We start from the raw sequence: 17,927 nt of genomic DNA, 5'->3' as shown, positions 1-17,927 counted from the left end.
TTCAAATGGCGGTCCTGATTTTTTTTAAAGAAAATAAGTATGCAAAGTTGCAAGAAGATAAAATCTTTACATCCACAATGTTTCAAATCCGAGAGGGTGCTGCCAATCATTTTTTGAGCGTGAAATTCGTCTAAAGGAAAACCACCGACAAACCGACTTGACACATAATTCTAACTTATGCCCGAAAATCGTAAACGGCCGATTTAAATGTGCAGTGATCCGAACTGTCAAAACCAAAGAAGTTTTTGATCTAGATAAAAATAATTTGTCCAGAATAGATCAGACACGAACCAATTCATTACTTTTGCATGGCTTAGCTAAATATCGAAACGAGTCTAAAACTTGTGCTTTCCTACGGGTTTTCCCTTATTATTTCAAAAAATACGTAATAAAGTGTATTGTTTTGTCAAACCAAAATATGCCCCTCAATGCGCTCTACAGCTCTCTCTTTGACACCAATTTTCTATCTTGTTTAGTTTTGTCGCAATTTCGTACTAAACACGTCATGTTGGGTCGTTAATTAACGGTTGCGTAAAACACGAATTCAACCCCACCGTGCGTTGCTGTTGACGGCTGTTTGCAGCGCGCATAGCACACTTGATCGCCACGCGGAGTGAAGGCCCACGCACATTAGATCCGGATCAGATGCGTTGCGGCAAAGTGACAGCTAAATCTATTGTCTAACTGTCAAATTTACGTCAACGCAACGCAAACGGATCTAATGTGGGTGGGCCTTGACGGTCTGATAAGTGCGATAAGTGAGACCAAGAAGAAAAATCAAAATCAAACCAATTTGATTAATCATTGGAAAATACCCAATCAGTTCAATGAACGATCGAGAAAAACACAACATTTTCAATTTTCATCATGCGTTAAATTGCATTGTTTTTCTTGTCACTTTTTTCATACCGTCATTCCGCATGGCGATCAAGTGTGCTATGCGCGCTGCAAACAGATGTCAACGTAATTTGTGATAAGCCCCGGTCCCTTAGAAGTAGTAAAATTTACGTTTATTTGCTGGTTTTTCATCTCAGAATTAAGAGTTCGCGGTGGACTGTTAAGGATCATTCTGATGATCTTGTTTTGGAGCCTCTAAAGCTTTAGGTAGTGTCACTTAGCACAACTCTTCCAGATTGGCATACCATACTCAATAGCCGGCAGAATGATCTGCTTGTGGACAGCAAGCTTGTGTTTGAGGGACAGGGTGGACTTCCTGTTTATCAGAGGGTAGAGCGACCTGATCAAGATGTTACACTTGGTGGATGTCTTGTCCACGTGGGATCGGAATAGCAATTTGCTATCGAGGGTGAGACCAAGGTAGACTACTTCACTTGACCAGTCAATGGGAGTGCTATCAAGATGGATCTTGACGTTAGCAGGTGGAACAAGCCGAGGTGAATTAGAGTTTGGAAACATAATGGTTTCTGTTTTAGCTGCATTGATACAATTCTTCCAGCTCTTGAAATAGTCGGACAGAACATCCAGGCCTGATTGTAGTTTACTCGCCAGAGCACGGATCACTCGACCCTTATAGATGATGGAGGTGTCATCTGCGAACATTGATAGGATATCACCACCCGGCAGGAAAGGAACGTCTACCCTGAGGGCCCCCCGCATCAACGTTAAACGTATCAGAGGGGACATTGTGGAATGATCTGCCCGACAAGTAGTTTTTGATGATCTACACGAGGTAGATCGGAAAGTCGATACATGCAGCTTGTACACTAGGTCATCATGCCAGACATTGTCGAACGCTTTCTCGGTGTCCAACAATGCCATGGCAGATGTATTGGAAACGGACTTGTTCCGCTTGATGATGTTAGTAACCCGTGCGAGTTGGTGGATGGTAGAGTGGCCTTTCCTAAATCTGAATTGCTCTTTGAGAAGGATATTATCATTTGAAAACACCAGCAGACGGCTGAGTATCAACTTTTCGAATAGCTTCAAGATGGAGTACGAGAGGCTGATGGGGCGATAGCTGATCCCGGTCCCGGTCGGATTCGAGGGGTGCATCGATTAGCTTGGAACCGAAGATAGTATCAGAGCTGAGCCAAAAAGTTGAGCACATTTCTTCGGGACTTTCTGGTCTTGTACAACGATATCACTTGGTACTGCATATCATAAGCTTTATCGTCCGAAGTACACACAATTGTCATTGTTCCATTTCTAAACTTTCTATATTCCTCAAGAATTATAATAATCTAGTACTTCAAATTTACCCATTCAAACGTACATTTTGTTTTTTTTCAGCTGCGCAGCAGGCGCCAGCACACATCGGCCTAACAAGGGACAACAAGCTAGGATTTCCCTCCGCGGACAACATAACCATCCGATCGTTACGGAGCGTCGTACATACGGAACCGGAACTAACCCAGAGGGCCCGAAAGGACCTACACTTAAAACCTACAGTCGCGTGAATAAACCACCAAAGCCTCCGACTGAACAATGAAGTGCCCATATTTTGTGTGACAACCACTTTGAGCTAATTCAAATATATTCTTTTTTCTCATTTAAATCGTGTTTGTGACATCAAAATTTACAACCATTGCAGTTCTAGTACTTACACAAATTATTTATCTATCTAGACGTTCTAGAATGCAACAACATATCATATGTGATGACCCGGCGCGGTGCAGTGCAGCTTTCAGTGAACGGATACCTCTACACCAGGGACAAGACGCGAGGGGATTCGTCGTTTTGGGCCTGCAACCAATCGAAAGTGTTGAAGTAATTTTTCAAATTAAAACTTGCCATTCTAGTACTATAAATGTGTCCTTCCATATAGCTGTACAGCACGGGCTTCCACTTATCGAAATCGCGGAAGGAATGGATCACCCAAGCTAACGCTTCGCGGGGCTCACAACCATGCGGTGATCACCGAACGGCGAAAATCGGGAGCGCGAGCTAAACTAATTCAACAATGCCGAAAAGACCGTGGATTATCACAATGACTGTTATGTTTTTGACTAGTCATCTTCTTTTTTTTTGTAATAAATCGTGAAATTTGCAATATTTTGTATGTTTTGAGTTTGAAGCGCTTTGGTTACCTCTGCTTTCAGCTGAACACTAACTACAAAACATACCATTTTAGATGTAACATTTGTGCTGACCAAACGGGGGAACACCCAGCTGTCCGTCGATGGTTTCCTGTATATGAGAATCAAAGCACGTGGCGATATACAGTTCTGGGCCTGCAATCAACACAAAGTACTAAAGTGAGTGTGTTTTCTTTACTTGGTTTTCAAATAAGAGCTCAAGTGTCAGTTCATAATTATGCTTGAAATCAGTGTAGAGCATCCAGGTAAACAACAGAGTCACTATTTTTTTTATATAAGGCTGATATACGGCTAAAAGTTTAGAAGCCAGATATCAACCGTATGTTAGCCTAAGAGGTTAATTAGTGGACTTATTGGTCACCTGGACATGTAGGTGGTCGATTATTTAGTTTACTTGTACTTGTTTCAGTTGTACGGCTCGGGCCACAACCCGCCGGACGCGAAGAGGTGAATCTCCGCGAGTATCGCTCCGAGGATATCACAACCATGTCATCATCACAGAACGCCGCAAGGCTGGTCAGCGTGCTAGGCTAATGGAAATGTGCCTGCAAGAGCGACAGCTCAAGCGACGGAAGTATTAATTCTAGTACCACGTGATACTGTTCTAAAAGAAAAGCAAAATAAATGCTGTGAAGTTGTTCGATGTTTAATATAATTATTCAATGATAATCTAGTACTGCATAAGGATGATGGTATTGCAAAATAAACTGACAATCATTTGTTTCAGATATATCGTTCGTGATCAGTAAGCGGGGCAAGACACAACTATGCGTCGACGGGTATCTCTACATGCGTGTTAAAACAACCGAAGAACTACAGTTCTGGTCCTGCAATCAGTTTAGAGTTTTGGGGTAAGAAAAAAAAACATTTTCGTCACTTTCTCTCAATATCTTAATCAATTTTTCTGATTTTTTCAGCTGTACGGCCCGGGCCACAACCGGTCGTGCAAAGCGGGAAGAAGATCCGAAAATCAAGCTTCGCGGATTCCACAATCATCGAATCATTCTGGAACGCCGCAAGCCCGGAGAATGCGCCAAATTGAGGGAAATCTACGGCCGGGAAGTGTTGCCAGAAAAAAAGAAACGAGCCATTGTTCCGCAAAGCCAAATGCCACCACCACCGGAGCCATTTTTCGTGAAGATAGAATAATAAAAAAATTAAATTGAAAGCTCTGTTTGTTCTAGTACTACAGAAATCCGTTCGTTTGGCTTAATATAACCAGGCTTTATCACAAATCCTATACAATTTCGTTGCAGTTGTCAGTCCGGAGGAGATCTCGTTTGTACTGAACTACCGAGGTACGCAGAATATGGTGATTAGGAATCACGTTTTTGTGAGAAACAAAATTTCCGCGCGGTACCTATTCTGGAACTGTGCACAGAAGAAAGCGCTAGGGTAAGAGAATGACCATATCTGTGGTAACAGATTATCTAATTAGTCGTCTTTGTTTCCAGATGTCGCGTTCGTGCTACGATGCCCCGCCTACCGAACAAAGGTCCTGTGATAAGTCGTGGGGAACACAACCATGAAGTAATATCCGAACGACGCAAGCATGGCGCCCTGCGGGAGTTGCTGCACAAACGGAAGCAGGAGAAAGACTGTTCCAGTGCACTGAGAAGTCGAAATTTGAAATAAAAGACGGCTCTGAAAATTGCTTTCCAATGTTGTTGATCTGTTGAACTGTTTCCTACAGTGTTATTTTGTTGTTGTTGTGATATTCTGTCAGTAACACGAAGTTTATGTTTTGCAGTTCTCGACAGCAACGATCCGGAATTGGACGTATGTTATACTGTGACGGCACGGGGGACGACTCAATTGATGGTGCAAGGTTTCCCGTTTACCAAACAAAACGACCGAGCGCACATGGTCTTTTGGGCTTGCTGTCAGGCGAAACCGCTACAGTAAGTACATTTGCAATACAAGGTTTGTTTTTTTTTTTTTTTAATTGTGATTTAGTCGTTGGCAGTACAATGATCTAGTACTACAATTTTCAAACGACAGATGTCAATTTACGCATTTCATTCACCCATCATGGCACACATCAAATCACATGAGTAATAGCAACAATCAATACGAAACTAAAGATTTTAAATTGGCTCACTACTTGACCAGCCTATTGGTCCCAAGCAAACGATTAACGTACCCCATTCTAGTCGAAATTCTAGTACTACGCAATGTTTGTTTTGATTCGATATGAAAGTTTGACAGATAAAATTAGGGGTTATTGGTTTTTCCTATGTTTCGAGGGGTGAATCGATTAGCTTGGGACCGAAGAGAGTACCAGAGCTGAGCCAAAAAGTTGAGCACGTTATTTCGAGACCTTCTAGTCTTAGAGTTACCTCTTTGGTAATAGCATAGAGGTAACTCTAAGACCACTGGGTCCCGAAGAAAATCATTATTATTTTTGGCTCACTCAGTACCAGAACAACAGTCCCAAGCAGTCCCAAGCTTTTTCACTCACCCCTGCATGTTCTGCATGAATCCACACACCCCTGATGTTATCTGTCAAACTTTCATAGCGAATCAAAACAAACATAGTGTAGTAATAGAATTTTAACTAGAATAGGGTACGTTAATCGTTTGCTTGGGACCAATAGGCTACTAAAATGGTGAGCCAATTTAAAATCGTTAGTTTCGTATTGATTGTTGGTAATAGCCAGGTTCACATGGGTCACATCCGGGCAGAGGATTGTGGGTTGAATCTCAGGCTCCTTCTTCACATTTAAGAGCTAGAATATATATAACGATTTCTTTTTATTTCCAAGCTCTTCTGTAATTGGAAAAAAGTTGAACGCTCACATAAATTACCGAGGTAAACTGTTTTTTTAGGAGTTCGGTGACCTTATGGTTACCGTTTTCGCTTACTGGACAGAAAATGTAAATCAAAATATGCTCAGCCATTTAATATGTAGTCTTTTGTATTTATGATGTTGCCTATGGCTGAGTTTTTGAGTGTCCACTACCAGGGGGCTCAAAATTGAGCTTTTTGGTGTGGGAAAGAGTGGAGGGTACTCAAAAAAAAATCATGGGTTAATTCCCAAACTCCTCTGTGATTAGAAAAGAGTTGAACGATCATATCAATAACGGAGGTTTACTGTTGTTGTTTTTTTTATATTAGAGGCTCGGTGACCAAGAGGGTGACCGTTTTTGCTTACTGAGTAGAAAATCATGGATTCATTCTCAAGCTCTTCTTTATTATACAGTTGAACAATCACGTGAATTTCCAAGCTGTTTTTTTTGTAAGGAGCTCGGTGACCCTTAGGGTTACCGTTTTTGCTTACTGAGCAGAAAATTATGGGTTCATTCTCAAGCGCCTCTTTATTATACTGTTGAGCGATCACATCATTTACCATGGTGAATCCAGATCTTATTTACGCTTCCTACTAACAAACATTCGTGAACCGTCTTGTAAAATGGTAGATTAGCGTTGAATGACTAAGTGTGGTAGTTAATATTAGCATGTGATATAGTTCGTATAGGGATACCCATATGATGTGCGTTGAGAGGTATTTCGATGATCATCAATGTAGCTACAAATATCAACAGACGGGCTACTTTGGAACAAACTGATATTTATACTGAATGATAATAATGATTTAGATTGTGATAATGACGTAATTAAGCTATGAAGTCGGTCATTTGCACGAGCTTTTGACATAAATGTCATAAACGAGCAGTTCCACGGCCAAATGCGAATCGGAAAAAAACTCGACCTTCTCCGTTTTGCATGAAATTTTGCATAACTGTTTGTTGTGGGCTAGGATTCACATTTTTGCTAAAATTATGCCATTTTGGATCTTGCAAAGTTTTCAAAATGGCGTCTTTGATCATGATGGCAACTGAATTTAAAAATTGTGAAAATGCCCGATTGTTCTCGGTTGACCATGATAGTTTCCAGGTTTAATAATAAGAGCTAGATTTGATAAAACAAATTGTTCTAATTTAATTATAAATAAAACTGAATTTTCGCGATCTTGCTCCTTACAAAATAACCAAAATCATTTCTAAAGATTCTGGATTTTCAAAATTAAAAAAAATGTACCTATATCTATTTTGTAAAAACCATTCTGGCTTTATAACAAATGATCAAGATATCGAGACAACCGAAAATTGTCGATATCTCTAGGATTGAACATTATTCTAGACTCTTGACTTCGAATCATTTTCAAGATTCTAGAACTTTTCAAGATTCTAGAACTTGGAAAAATGTTCATACCATTTTTTAATTAATTTAGACCTGAATTGCAGATTGTGTATTTAGAAAAAAAATCGTAAGATCCCAGAAGAAAAAACATAAAAGTTTCAGACTTAACACAATTTACAGTAAATTTTCTCAACTTTTTTTACGAAGTTTCATCATTTTCTTCCAACTTCCATAATGTTTTGATTTGTCGAAGTTCTTTCAATTCGACCAATATCTCAGAACATCCATGACCTTCTTCAAATTCTCTGCTATTCGGCCCAACGGACGTATAATTAAGCGAATTTTGTTACAAACAATGAACAATCAATTATCGGCTCCGTAAAGCTAACGCGATTGAGCCTGCAAAATAAACGAAGTAGATTTAAAATAAAAGGATTAGGAAAGACCTTGAACTTTTTCTACGAATTTTCTTAAACATTTGGGTGAAACTAAGTTCCCAAAATCTCCAAATCACACCCTGAAGGTCTAAGCAAGGTTGCAAATACTTATTTCAGCTAAAACAATGTTTTTTTTTTAAATTATGAAATAATTTGATGCTATGATCATATTTTGAATAGGTATGATACAAGAAGAGGTTGCAAAGAATGTGTTTGACATATTAAACCTGTTTATTTCACTTCATGAGAGTCACAATCAGCGATTTTTCACACACTCACTCACTCACTCAGCGATCAGCAAATCACTGATTGTGACTCATAGAAAGCAAAATTTACAGGTTTTATGTTTCAAACGCATACTTTGTAACCTCTTCTTGGAAGTTACAAGTAAAACATGTCATCATACCATCTTTTGGTTTGATTATTCCGAAAAACATTATTTTAGCTGAAATGAGTATTTGCAACCTTGGGTCTAAGAAGTATGTTGATTTTCTACAATACTTCCTGAGCATCTACGAAGTTTGCTGAGCTTCTACGAAGATTGCTGAGATTCTACAATTTTGTCTGAATTCTTATTAAGTTCCTTGAACTTAAAATAAGTCCCAATACTTCTATGAAGTTTTACGAAGTTCCTCGAATTGCTACGTAATTCGCTTGACTTCTACTAAGTTCTCGGAATTTATATGAAGTTTGCTGCACTCCAACAAAATTCCCTGAACTTTTTTATAATTTCCTTGAATATTTGTGAAGTTAAAAAAAGATTCCTGCATTTCTACGGAATTTCCTGATCTATTTCAAGTCTTAATAAGTCATTTTAAGTTTTAGGAAGTGCCCTGACGCTAATAGAAGAACTTTTATTAAGTTTCGGAGTTTAAGTGGCGGAGGTGTACTAATAGCCGTGAAGTACGGGTTTTCAATTGTCCAGCTTACAAGCAACATTGAGCATCTGTGGGTGAAAGTCGCTGTAGAACCACTGTCTCTGTTTGTTGGTGCACTGTACATGTCGCCGGATAAAAGCCAGGACCAGAATTTTCTGCAGCTTCATGTAGATGCAATCTTTGAAGCAAACAGAGAGCAAACGATATCGGTGATTTCAATCAACCTCGTCTGTTCTGGAAAAGTTCGAGCAGTGGATACGTCTTCGCTGATCCGATACTGTCACAGACTTCAATGACCAATCAAATTTTTCTTGATATTATGGCATTTCTTGGATTGAGGCAGCGTAATTTAATTCGAAACTGTTCTGACCGAGTACTAGATCTCATTTTTCAGACGATTCAATTATGACTTACGGTATTGCCGTTACAGTGAAAATAATTCGACGCATCTGACAGCCACAGCATGCTATTAAAGCTGATAATCTGACGCCAAATGCTAATTTTTCTCTGAATTGGCAATATCGGAACATTAGCAGCTGAAGAAGTTGTGCCAATCGATCACTATCACTCAGCTCTCTCTTTTTCTGTGGTTTGTGTGCCTCTTGTATCATTTCATAAAGATGTTGACCTTTCTTAGCGTCGATGAGATTATGACAACTTGAATGAACTGCTTTCGCAAGTTTATTGGTCTGAAGTATACCAAAGTCATGACGCCAACTCCTTCAATCGTATTCTGCACAATTGAATCCTGCTTGGTGTAATGCGCATATTTGCACCCTGCGTTGATGGCGCGCCAAGTTACGTTACGATATTTTCGTCAACGATGTTTGCATCTAAAGCACCAGTTTGACGTCGCTAGTCGAATCTATTGTAGATGCAATCGTTTTTTTTTTTACAAAATGTACGTTAGACGGAGACAAGGTGATTTTCGGCGAAACCCGGAACGGGTTTGGAGCTTTGTAAATTCAAAACTTAAGGAGAGTGGATTGCCGATTTCGATGCACTTAGGCTCTGAACCATTTGACGATTTTTTTTTAACTTTTGGTTAAAATTTGACAGATGGAAAGTTATCGATTAACCCTGCTATCCGAGCATGGTTATTTCTGACAGACAAGAAGTTAAATTTTGACGACCATGGCTCGAAAACCGGTCGATCGACAGCACGGGGATTTTCGAACATAAGAAATAACTTTCGAAATGTCACTTTTAACCACGAGTTAAATTTAACTCGGCAAATGGTTCACAGCCTTAGGCTGTGTTCCATTTGGTGAATTTTTACTTAAATTTGACAGATGGAAATTTTTTTAAATAAACCTGCTATTCCAGCAGACTTATTTCTGACAGACAAGGAATCAATTTTGACAGACGCTTTCTCGAAAATCGGCTGATCAACAACAGAGGGATTTTCGAACATCTTAATTTATTTTCGAAATGTCAAATCTAAGTGAAAAATTTCCAAATGGAACACAGCCTTAGGCTGTGAACCATTTGGTGGATTTTTTTTAACTTTTGGTTGTAATTTGACAGATGGAAAGTTATCGATTAACTCTGCTATCCGAGCGTGGTTATTTCTGACAGACAAGAAATTAAATTTTGACAACCGTGACTGAGTTCTTCTCGAAATCCGATCGATCGACAGCACAGGGATTTTCGAACATACAGAATAACTTTCGAAATGTCACTTTTAACCACAGCCTGTGAACCATTTGTCGAGTTAAATTTAACTCGTGGTTAAAAGTGACATTTCGAAAGTTATTTTCTATGTTCGAAAATCCCCGTGCTGTCGATCGACTGGTTTTCGAGCCACGGTTGTCAAAATTTAACTTCTTGTCTGTCAGAAATAACCATACTCGGATAGCAAGGTTAATCGATAACTTTCCATCTGTCAAATTTTAACCAAAAGTTAAAAAATCCACCAAATGGTTCAGAGCCTTAGGCTGTGAACCATTTGCCGAGTTAAAATTAACTCGTGGTTAAAAGTGACATTTCGAAAGTTATTTTCTATGTTCGAAAATCCCTGTGCTGTCGATCGACCGATTGTCGAACCACGGTTGTCAAAATTTAACTTCTTGTTTGTCAGAAATAACCATGCTCAGATAGCAGGGTTAATCGATAACTTTCCATCTGTCAAATTTTAACCAAAAGTTAAAATAATCCACCAAATGGTTCAGAGCCTTAGTGTTCATGCTCTTTCTGCAGAAGCAAAGTGCGAGTTTTTCTCTCAACAATGTGCTAGCGTGTTTGAGAATCGTACGCCAACTGTGGAGGAGATAGTTATAGCTGTTGATCTGGCACCAAGAGACGAGGTGGATCTTGATGTTTTCAACATCAACACCAGCTGAGCCAGCTCTACAAAAACTCAAGCAGTCTTATCAACCTGGCCCGGATGGCATTCCTTTGTATGTATTTCAATTTTCAACCAATCATTGCAGCAACAATGGTTTCCTTCTGCTTGGAAGACCTCCCATATGCTTCCAGTGCACAAGAAAGGCGATAAGTCAGATATTTCTAACTACCGTGGGATAACTTCCTTGTCAGCTGGATCCTGGATCCAGTAAGTGCCTCGAAATCATCGTCAATGAAGTACTGTTCAGTTCTTGCAGGAACTACATCAGTGCCTCTCCACACGGATTCTACCCCAAATGATCCGTGGTTGATGGTCATATACAAAATATTCAATTTGACAAAAGAGCTTTTTACAGATAATAGTACCATAGAGGTAACTCTAAGACCACTGGGTCCCGAAGAAAATCATTATTATTTTTGGCTCACTCAGTACCAGAACAACGGTCCCAAGCAGTCCCAAGCTATTTCACTCACCCCTGCATGTTCTGCATGAATCCACACACCCCTGATGTTATCTGTCAAACTTTCATAGCGAATCAAAACAAACATAGTGTAGTAATAGAATTTCAACTAGAATAGGGTACGTTAATCGTTTGCTTGGGACCAATAGGCTACTAAAGTGGTGAGCCAATTTCAAATCGTTAGTTTCGTATTGATTGTTGATAGTACGTTCAGACTACAGAGTTATAACAACAATCAATACGAAACTAACGATTTTAAATTGGCTCACCACTTTAGTAGCCTATTGGTCCCAAGCAAACGATTAACGTACCCTATTCTAGTTGAAATTCTATTACTACACTATGTTTGTTTTGATTCGCTATGAAAGTTTGACAGATAACATCAGGGGTGTGTGGATTCATGCAGAACATGCAGGGGTGAGTGAAATAGCTTGGGACTGCTTGGGACCGTTGTTCTGGTACTGAGTGAGCCAAAAATAATAATGATTTTCTTCGGGACCCAGTGGTCTTAGAGTTACCTCTATGGTTATAACATGTTATAGCGCTATCTTGATGGTGGTTTCTGTGTTGCAATTATTTGACAACCGGTATAACATGTTATAACTCTCCAGTCTGGACAGCGTTTAACACTAAATCTCGACGTTTTAACGCATTTTAAAGTCACCTGGCATCAAAAAGATTCGAGTTCCGAATTGGGAGATTTTTCAGATGAAAAAAGTTCAAACTTCGACGATTTTGCGCCACCCCAAATCATGTCCGATTGAGCCCCAATTTTGCAAAGTCCATTCTATGCGCAAGGGTATTGATGGTCCGAAAGTGAGGATAACAATAACAAACCAATATATTTGTCTGGAGCGAAGGATAACAAACTTCGCACTTGAAAATGGGATTACGCAAGTGTGCGTGTTATAAACGTCAGAAAGGTCAATAGGGTCTTTCTTTTCGAGGCAATGAACATTTTGTGCATGGACCGTTTGAAAAAATTCGATGGTTTCTGTTTTCCCTTACATTTCATTGGCACCCTAATGTGCACTTACGTAGACTTAAGAGCACACTGTCATGACGCGTGACTGTCATGACGCGTGTTTTCATTTGAATTACGGTATCTATTGTTTCAGCTGCACTGCCAGGATAACGACATACCGAGGAGAGAAGCAGGGCAAAATAGTGTTTCGCGGTGAGCACAACCACGGAATCATCCGGGAACGACGAAAAGCCGGCGCCCTGAGGAAACTACTAATGCAACGGGAAAAAGAGAAAGCCGATCGGAAATTGCTGAAAAACATGGGAATTGCGTTTGAATAAAGTTCTTTGCGTAAAATAAACACCTTTTCGGGGTTGTGTTTTGATAATGTTCTGGCAACACTGAAGTTAGTTTCTGGAAAGCATGTATACAATTCTTATTTTGTGTTACTTATTCCAGGATACGAGAATATGTTGAACCAGGACAAAGACGTTCAATACATCACGCGAGGCAAGAATGTACAACTGATGATATGTGGTCACAGATTTACTCGGAAGTACGACCGGAGAGGATATTCCATCTGGGAGTGCTGCCAGAAGAAACCATTAGGATGTAGGGTCGCTGCTACCACCTATCATAATTCCAGTGCCCTAAATGTCCGACGAACTCACAACCATCCGATTGTAACGGGACGACGGGAACGTGGCCAAAGAAAGCGTCTAGTGGACGAACTCAAGCGCTTGAAAGTGAAACATACGAAACGTAGAACCACATAAGATAATCTCATGTTTTTCATTTTGCCAAGTTTCGCAACTTTGCCAGCAATCACACCTTAAATGAAGTGAATTCTAACATCAAAAACTTTTCCGTATCGGACACTAAACCGGACAAAAACTCGATAATGAGTTTAAAAAGTCGTTCGATAATTAAACCACACGTCTGAGTGATTCTCTAAAATATGCTTTTAATTTTTGTGAGGGAATCGATTGTTGTTTTTTTCTCTGAAAGATTGTGGAATACTGATTTTGTTTTACTTATTGCAGGGGACGAGAGTATGGTGAACCTGGACATTGAAGCTCAGTACGTCCAGCGAGGCAATGCTTTGCAACTGGTAGTATATGGTCACAGGTTTACTCGAAATTACGATCGGACCGGATACACCATCTGGAAGTGCTGCCAGCAGAAGCCATTACGATGTATGGCCGCTGCTACCACGTACCATTATTCCAGTAAAGTAGATGTTCGACGAACTCACAATCATCCGATCATAACGGGGCGGCGCGAACCTGGCCAACGAAGGCGTCTAATGGAAGAACTCAGGCGTTTGAATGGGAAATGCAAGAAACGGAAAACAACACTCGCTAATCAGCATAGGAAGTCGTTCGATAATTAATCCTCTCCTTCCTATGGTAGCACAGATTATCCACTACGTTTTAGTCCATGTCATGTGTGTCAATCGTAACGTTAAATAGTCCGTGCTTATTTAAGCTTCTAAGTGTGCTCATCGTTCTCGTCCATGTGTGTTCTTGAGAATTCAACTGAGCAACAATTGAAAATCAATTAAAATTCTATTGATTTTAAACTATTTTTTATGGTTCTTTGTTCAAAGCACATATTTGCATCTCAAAACAACGAAAATCCTTCTGGGAAGGAAAGAGGTAAACCATATGTCGTCTGAGTGATTCTCTAAAGTATACTTTTCATTTTTGTGAGGGAATCGAATGTTCGATTGTGAAATACTGATTTTGTTTTACTCATTCCAGGTGACGTCAAGCAAGGCAATGCTGTGCAACTGGTCTGGAAAGGATACACCATCTGGGACTGCAACCAGAAGAAGACATTAGGATGTATGGCCACCACGTACCACAATTCCAGTACAGTAGATGTGCGATGAACTCACAATCATCCGATCATAACGGAACGGCGTGAACCTGACCAACGAAAGCATCTAATGGAGACGACTAAAGCGTTCGAGTAAGGCCAGTAGAATTTACCGACGTGAATTTTTAAAACTTTTAAGCCATTCAAATGCAGTGCAAGTTGAAGAGAGTTAAGGTAAACACGATGAATTTAAAGTAATTTGAAGCGAATTAGACCTAACAAGATATTGGAAGCATGACTGCAATTTCAATTGAACATTACAATTTTAGAACGATTACGCAAATCATCACTACCAGAGTGTTTTACACGAGTTACTGAAACTCATAACAGGCAGTAGAAACAGCTCGATCCAAATCTCACCAGGAATCAATTACGAAGCTGTTCAACAAATATTGTAAGTACCTATCTCACTGTTTTAGTTTAGAATCTAGAATGCTGCAGCAGGTTTAACTCAAATTTTCATTGTGAATTGCAGAAACCGATGACTATTGCCACAATCCCAACCAATCGCAAACCTGGTCTACACAGAAATTGTAAGTATTTTTTTTTACTTACTTTCGGAGATTTTTAGCCATCTCCGAAAAATTTTAAGTGCAGAAAATATGTGCATTGAAATAAGATCGATCCAAATAATAATAATTCCAGAACAACATGTAAAAAGGGCATACAAGCTTTTTGTAAACAAACCTTTGTAAGCCCTTTTCTCACCAACCGAGGGTCGCCCACGCAAACCAGCAATATCATCGGGAAGGGGAAAGTGTCCCCTACCCGGTGATGTTAAAGGTTTGCGTTGGTGTCATATGGGTGGCGAGAAAAAGGCATAAGAAGGTTTGTTTACAAAAAGCTTGTATGCCCTTTTCACATGTTGTTCTGGAATTATGAGCAGTTCCACGCCAAATGATGGATCGATCTCACGCGACCTACTCCGATTTGCATGAAACTTTCCATAATTGTTTGTTGTAATAAATCATTCACTTATAAACTAAAATGCGGCCAATTTGAATATAAGCGGCGCCGGTGGAGTAGTGGTAAGCGTGATTACCTCTTACCCCAGCAGGCCTGCGTTCAATCCCAGTCGGCGCCGCCGGGATGTTCTGAGGCATTGGTCCCCGGTTCATAAGTTGATGGGTTAGGTAGGGTCCGGGTGTGGAAGCTGCCTTCCTGAGCACCAATGCTACCTGTTGCTCAGCACGGAAAACAAGATTGACGGAAAACAAAATAAAGGAAAAAAAAAATTATCTCGTAAATAGGGGAAATGTCTCTAATGTTGGCCTATGCCTTATCAGGAAAAATATAAACGGTAAAAAATCAAGTTATTTTGGGTAAACAACTCAAAAAATGTTTGAAGCTTTAATATAAAAAATTACCCTCGTCGCTATTTTTTTTTTTGATTTTATTTTTTTATTTGAAAGCTTATAAGAAATGCTATCTTCTTGACAAAAATTATAGCACAAGAACTTTAGGGCAACATTTTTGATTTTTTTTTTTAATTTAAGCCATTTTAAGTGAAATTTTTCGCAGAAAACTATTTTTTAGCCATGCAAAATTGTTTTCTGTGCAAAAATTCACAAACTAATTGTATGACCAAAAGTTGTTGTTCTATGATTTTCGTCAATTTTTATGTGTACTTGAAAATTTTACAGAAGATGGCATTTTTTCTAAGCTTTTTGATTAAGAAATAAAAAAAATATATTAACAGGGTAATATTTTGTTATTTAAGTTTTAAACACTTTTTTAGGGTTTTTGCCCAAAATCACTTGAAATTTTTTATCGTGTATAATTTATCTAAAACGGAATTATTTGTTCCTACAACTTTGTCTCAGACGGCATTTCGATTGGAAATGACGTTTTCAAATTATGATTTATCGTAAATATCGAATACGCCATTTTGAATGTTTGGTACGAGATTCAAAATGGCCACATTTTAGCTCAAATGTGAATGATTATCTATAACAAACAATTATGCCAAGTTTCAGGCAAATCGGAGAAGGTCAAGTCTGAAATTTGAATTTGTTTTTGCTATTTGGCCTGGACATGCTCTTATCAATAATTACGTAAGCACTTAGAGCAACCGTATCAGTCGTTGCCATTTGCGGCACTATTTTACTTACGCACAGCGTTTCCATTTTGGCTTAATCACTCCTCTCCACACCGGTCGTTGCTATCAGAGTCATAATTTAAGTTACCGTTTTCCACACCGGCAAAACAAATTTTTGACGTTTATTCAAAATAGCAACCGTCTGATGCGTTGCTACCGGGTTGCTAAATTTATGAACTCACTACTTCCCAAGGTGCGGATTGCTATTTCCCCCACCTGAATAGCAACCCCCGGTACGCAAGTAGCATTATGGTAGAGGTTGGTAAATGTGTCTTATTTACTCATTGGTACGGTTGCTCTTAGGGGAGGGAGGGGGTGTTATAATTTTTTATACGTTTTCTCATATGAGAGGAAGGGGGTCTCAGAAATATTTATATATACAGCCATACCAGGAGTCATACCATAGCAAAACGATAAAATGGTTCTCAAAATTTTGTAAAAATTTGTAGTTTTGTTCCTTATCGCAAAATATTTGACCCGTATTTTTTAATGTTGTCATTAGGGTGACCATTCCCATGTTAGGGTGGTTCAAAAAAGACGAATGAAACTTATGAAACTTTGCATAATTGTTAATTATGGGTTTTGACATTTTTGCTATAATTCGGTTATTTTGGATATTGCATTTTTTTTTTTAAATGGCGTCTTTAATTTTTTTCAAAAAATTGTAGCATGGGAACACTTTTTATGATCGAAATAACGTCTGAGACAAAGTTGTAGAGAAACATAATGTCTTTCTGAGAAAAAATATTAAACAAAATATTTTAGTAATGTATAGTAAATATTTTTTTTTAAATATTAAAAGCCTAGGTAGGGGAAATGGATGTTATGTCGGCCCAAATGCCCCTAATTTGGGCCCATTCATAAATTCAGCAATCGACTAAATTTTCAATAGCGACCAAAAATATCCATTAGTACCGTCCCAAATCTAGATAAAATGGATAAATAGCAGATTTTTAGCGATGACCCCAATCTTAGATCCATAGAGCCATTTTCCCTATTTAATTTTATTTTATTGAAATAAAAATGTCATGAAAAATGCAAATTTTTAAAATGTTTAAAATTATGGACACTTGAAAATAGACAAAAATCGTAAAACAAGAACTTTTGATCAAATTTTTGAACTTTTTTGTTAAAACGTTTTTTTTTTAATATAGGCTACGGCTACGGCACTCATTGACTGTTTTCGGCAACACAAATTTATATGGTAATTTTACTGTATTTTCTCACCAACATTCTTCGCTAAATGTATTCAAAGGATTCCTTAGACTTTCAGCTTCAAACTGATAATGTATATTTTTTTTTTGAAAAATGTGTGGTTAGCTGGCTTTGAACCATTTGGTGGATTATTTTAACTCTTGGTTAAAATTTTACAGATGAAAAGTTATCAATTAACCCTTCTATCCTATAGTCGCTATATTTATAGTCTAGCGGATAGAATTTCGATCTAACAAAAAGCGGAACCAATTCAATATATTGTAGACCAACAATTCAAAAGGTCCTATCAACTTTTATAAACAAAACGCTGATTATTCTTTCCTGGACAATCGAACGCAAATTACCGGCATCATCGGATAGGGGAAACTTTCCCCAACCCAAAGATAATGTTAGTTTGCGTAGGCGAGCCTTAAATCAAGAGAAAACGGTTTCCGAAATTTTGTCCCC

At 38.8% G+C, this 17,927-nt stretch overlaps 1 protein-coding gene across 7 annotated transcripts in view; it reads left to right on the top strand.

Moving 5' to 3' along the window:
• Positions 1-17,927, top strand: part of LOC135697439 (modifier of mdg4-like) — a 130,665-nt gene that overhangs the window by 100,576 nt on the left and 12,162 nt on the right. The window contains exons 5-6 of one of the 7 annotated variants that reach the window (XM_065217139.1): positions 4,807-4,957; positions 12,441-12,642. The exons of 1 other annotated variant lie outside the window; for it this stretch is intronic. In XM_065217139.1, coding sequence (XP_065073211.1) covers positions 4,807-4,957; positions 12,441-12,627 — 338 coding nt within the window. In that variant the 3' untranslated portion in view covers positions 12,628-12,642. Of the gene's footprint in view, positions 1-2,250; positions 2,460-2,585; positions 2,728-2,785; positions 2,956-3,091; positions 3,216-3,465; positions 3,653-4,312; positions 4,452-4,510; positions 4,715-4,806; positions 4,958-12,440; positions 12,643-12,745; positions 13,078-17,927 lie in introns of those variants that run through there. 5 more of the 7 variants (XM_065217148.1, XM_065217159.1, XM_065217155.1 and 2 more) reach the window with 5 other exon arrangements.

The sequence above is a fragment of the Ochlerotatus camptorhynchus genome, unplaced genomic scaffold (assembly GCF_037179485.1).
Source record: "Ochlerotatus camptorhynchus isolate MF236.1 unplaced genomic scaffold, CSIRO-AGI_Acam_v1.1 ptg000070l, whole genome shotgun sequence".
Taxonomy (NCBI): Eukaryota; Metazoa; Arthropoda; class Insecta; order Diptera; family Culicidae; genus Ochlerotatus; species Ochlerotatus camptorhynchus.
Note: the sequence above shows the minus strand (reverse complement) of the source record. Positions and strands in the feature narration are given on the sequence as shown.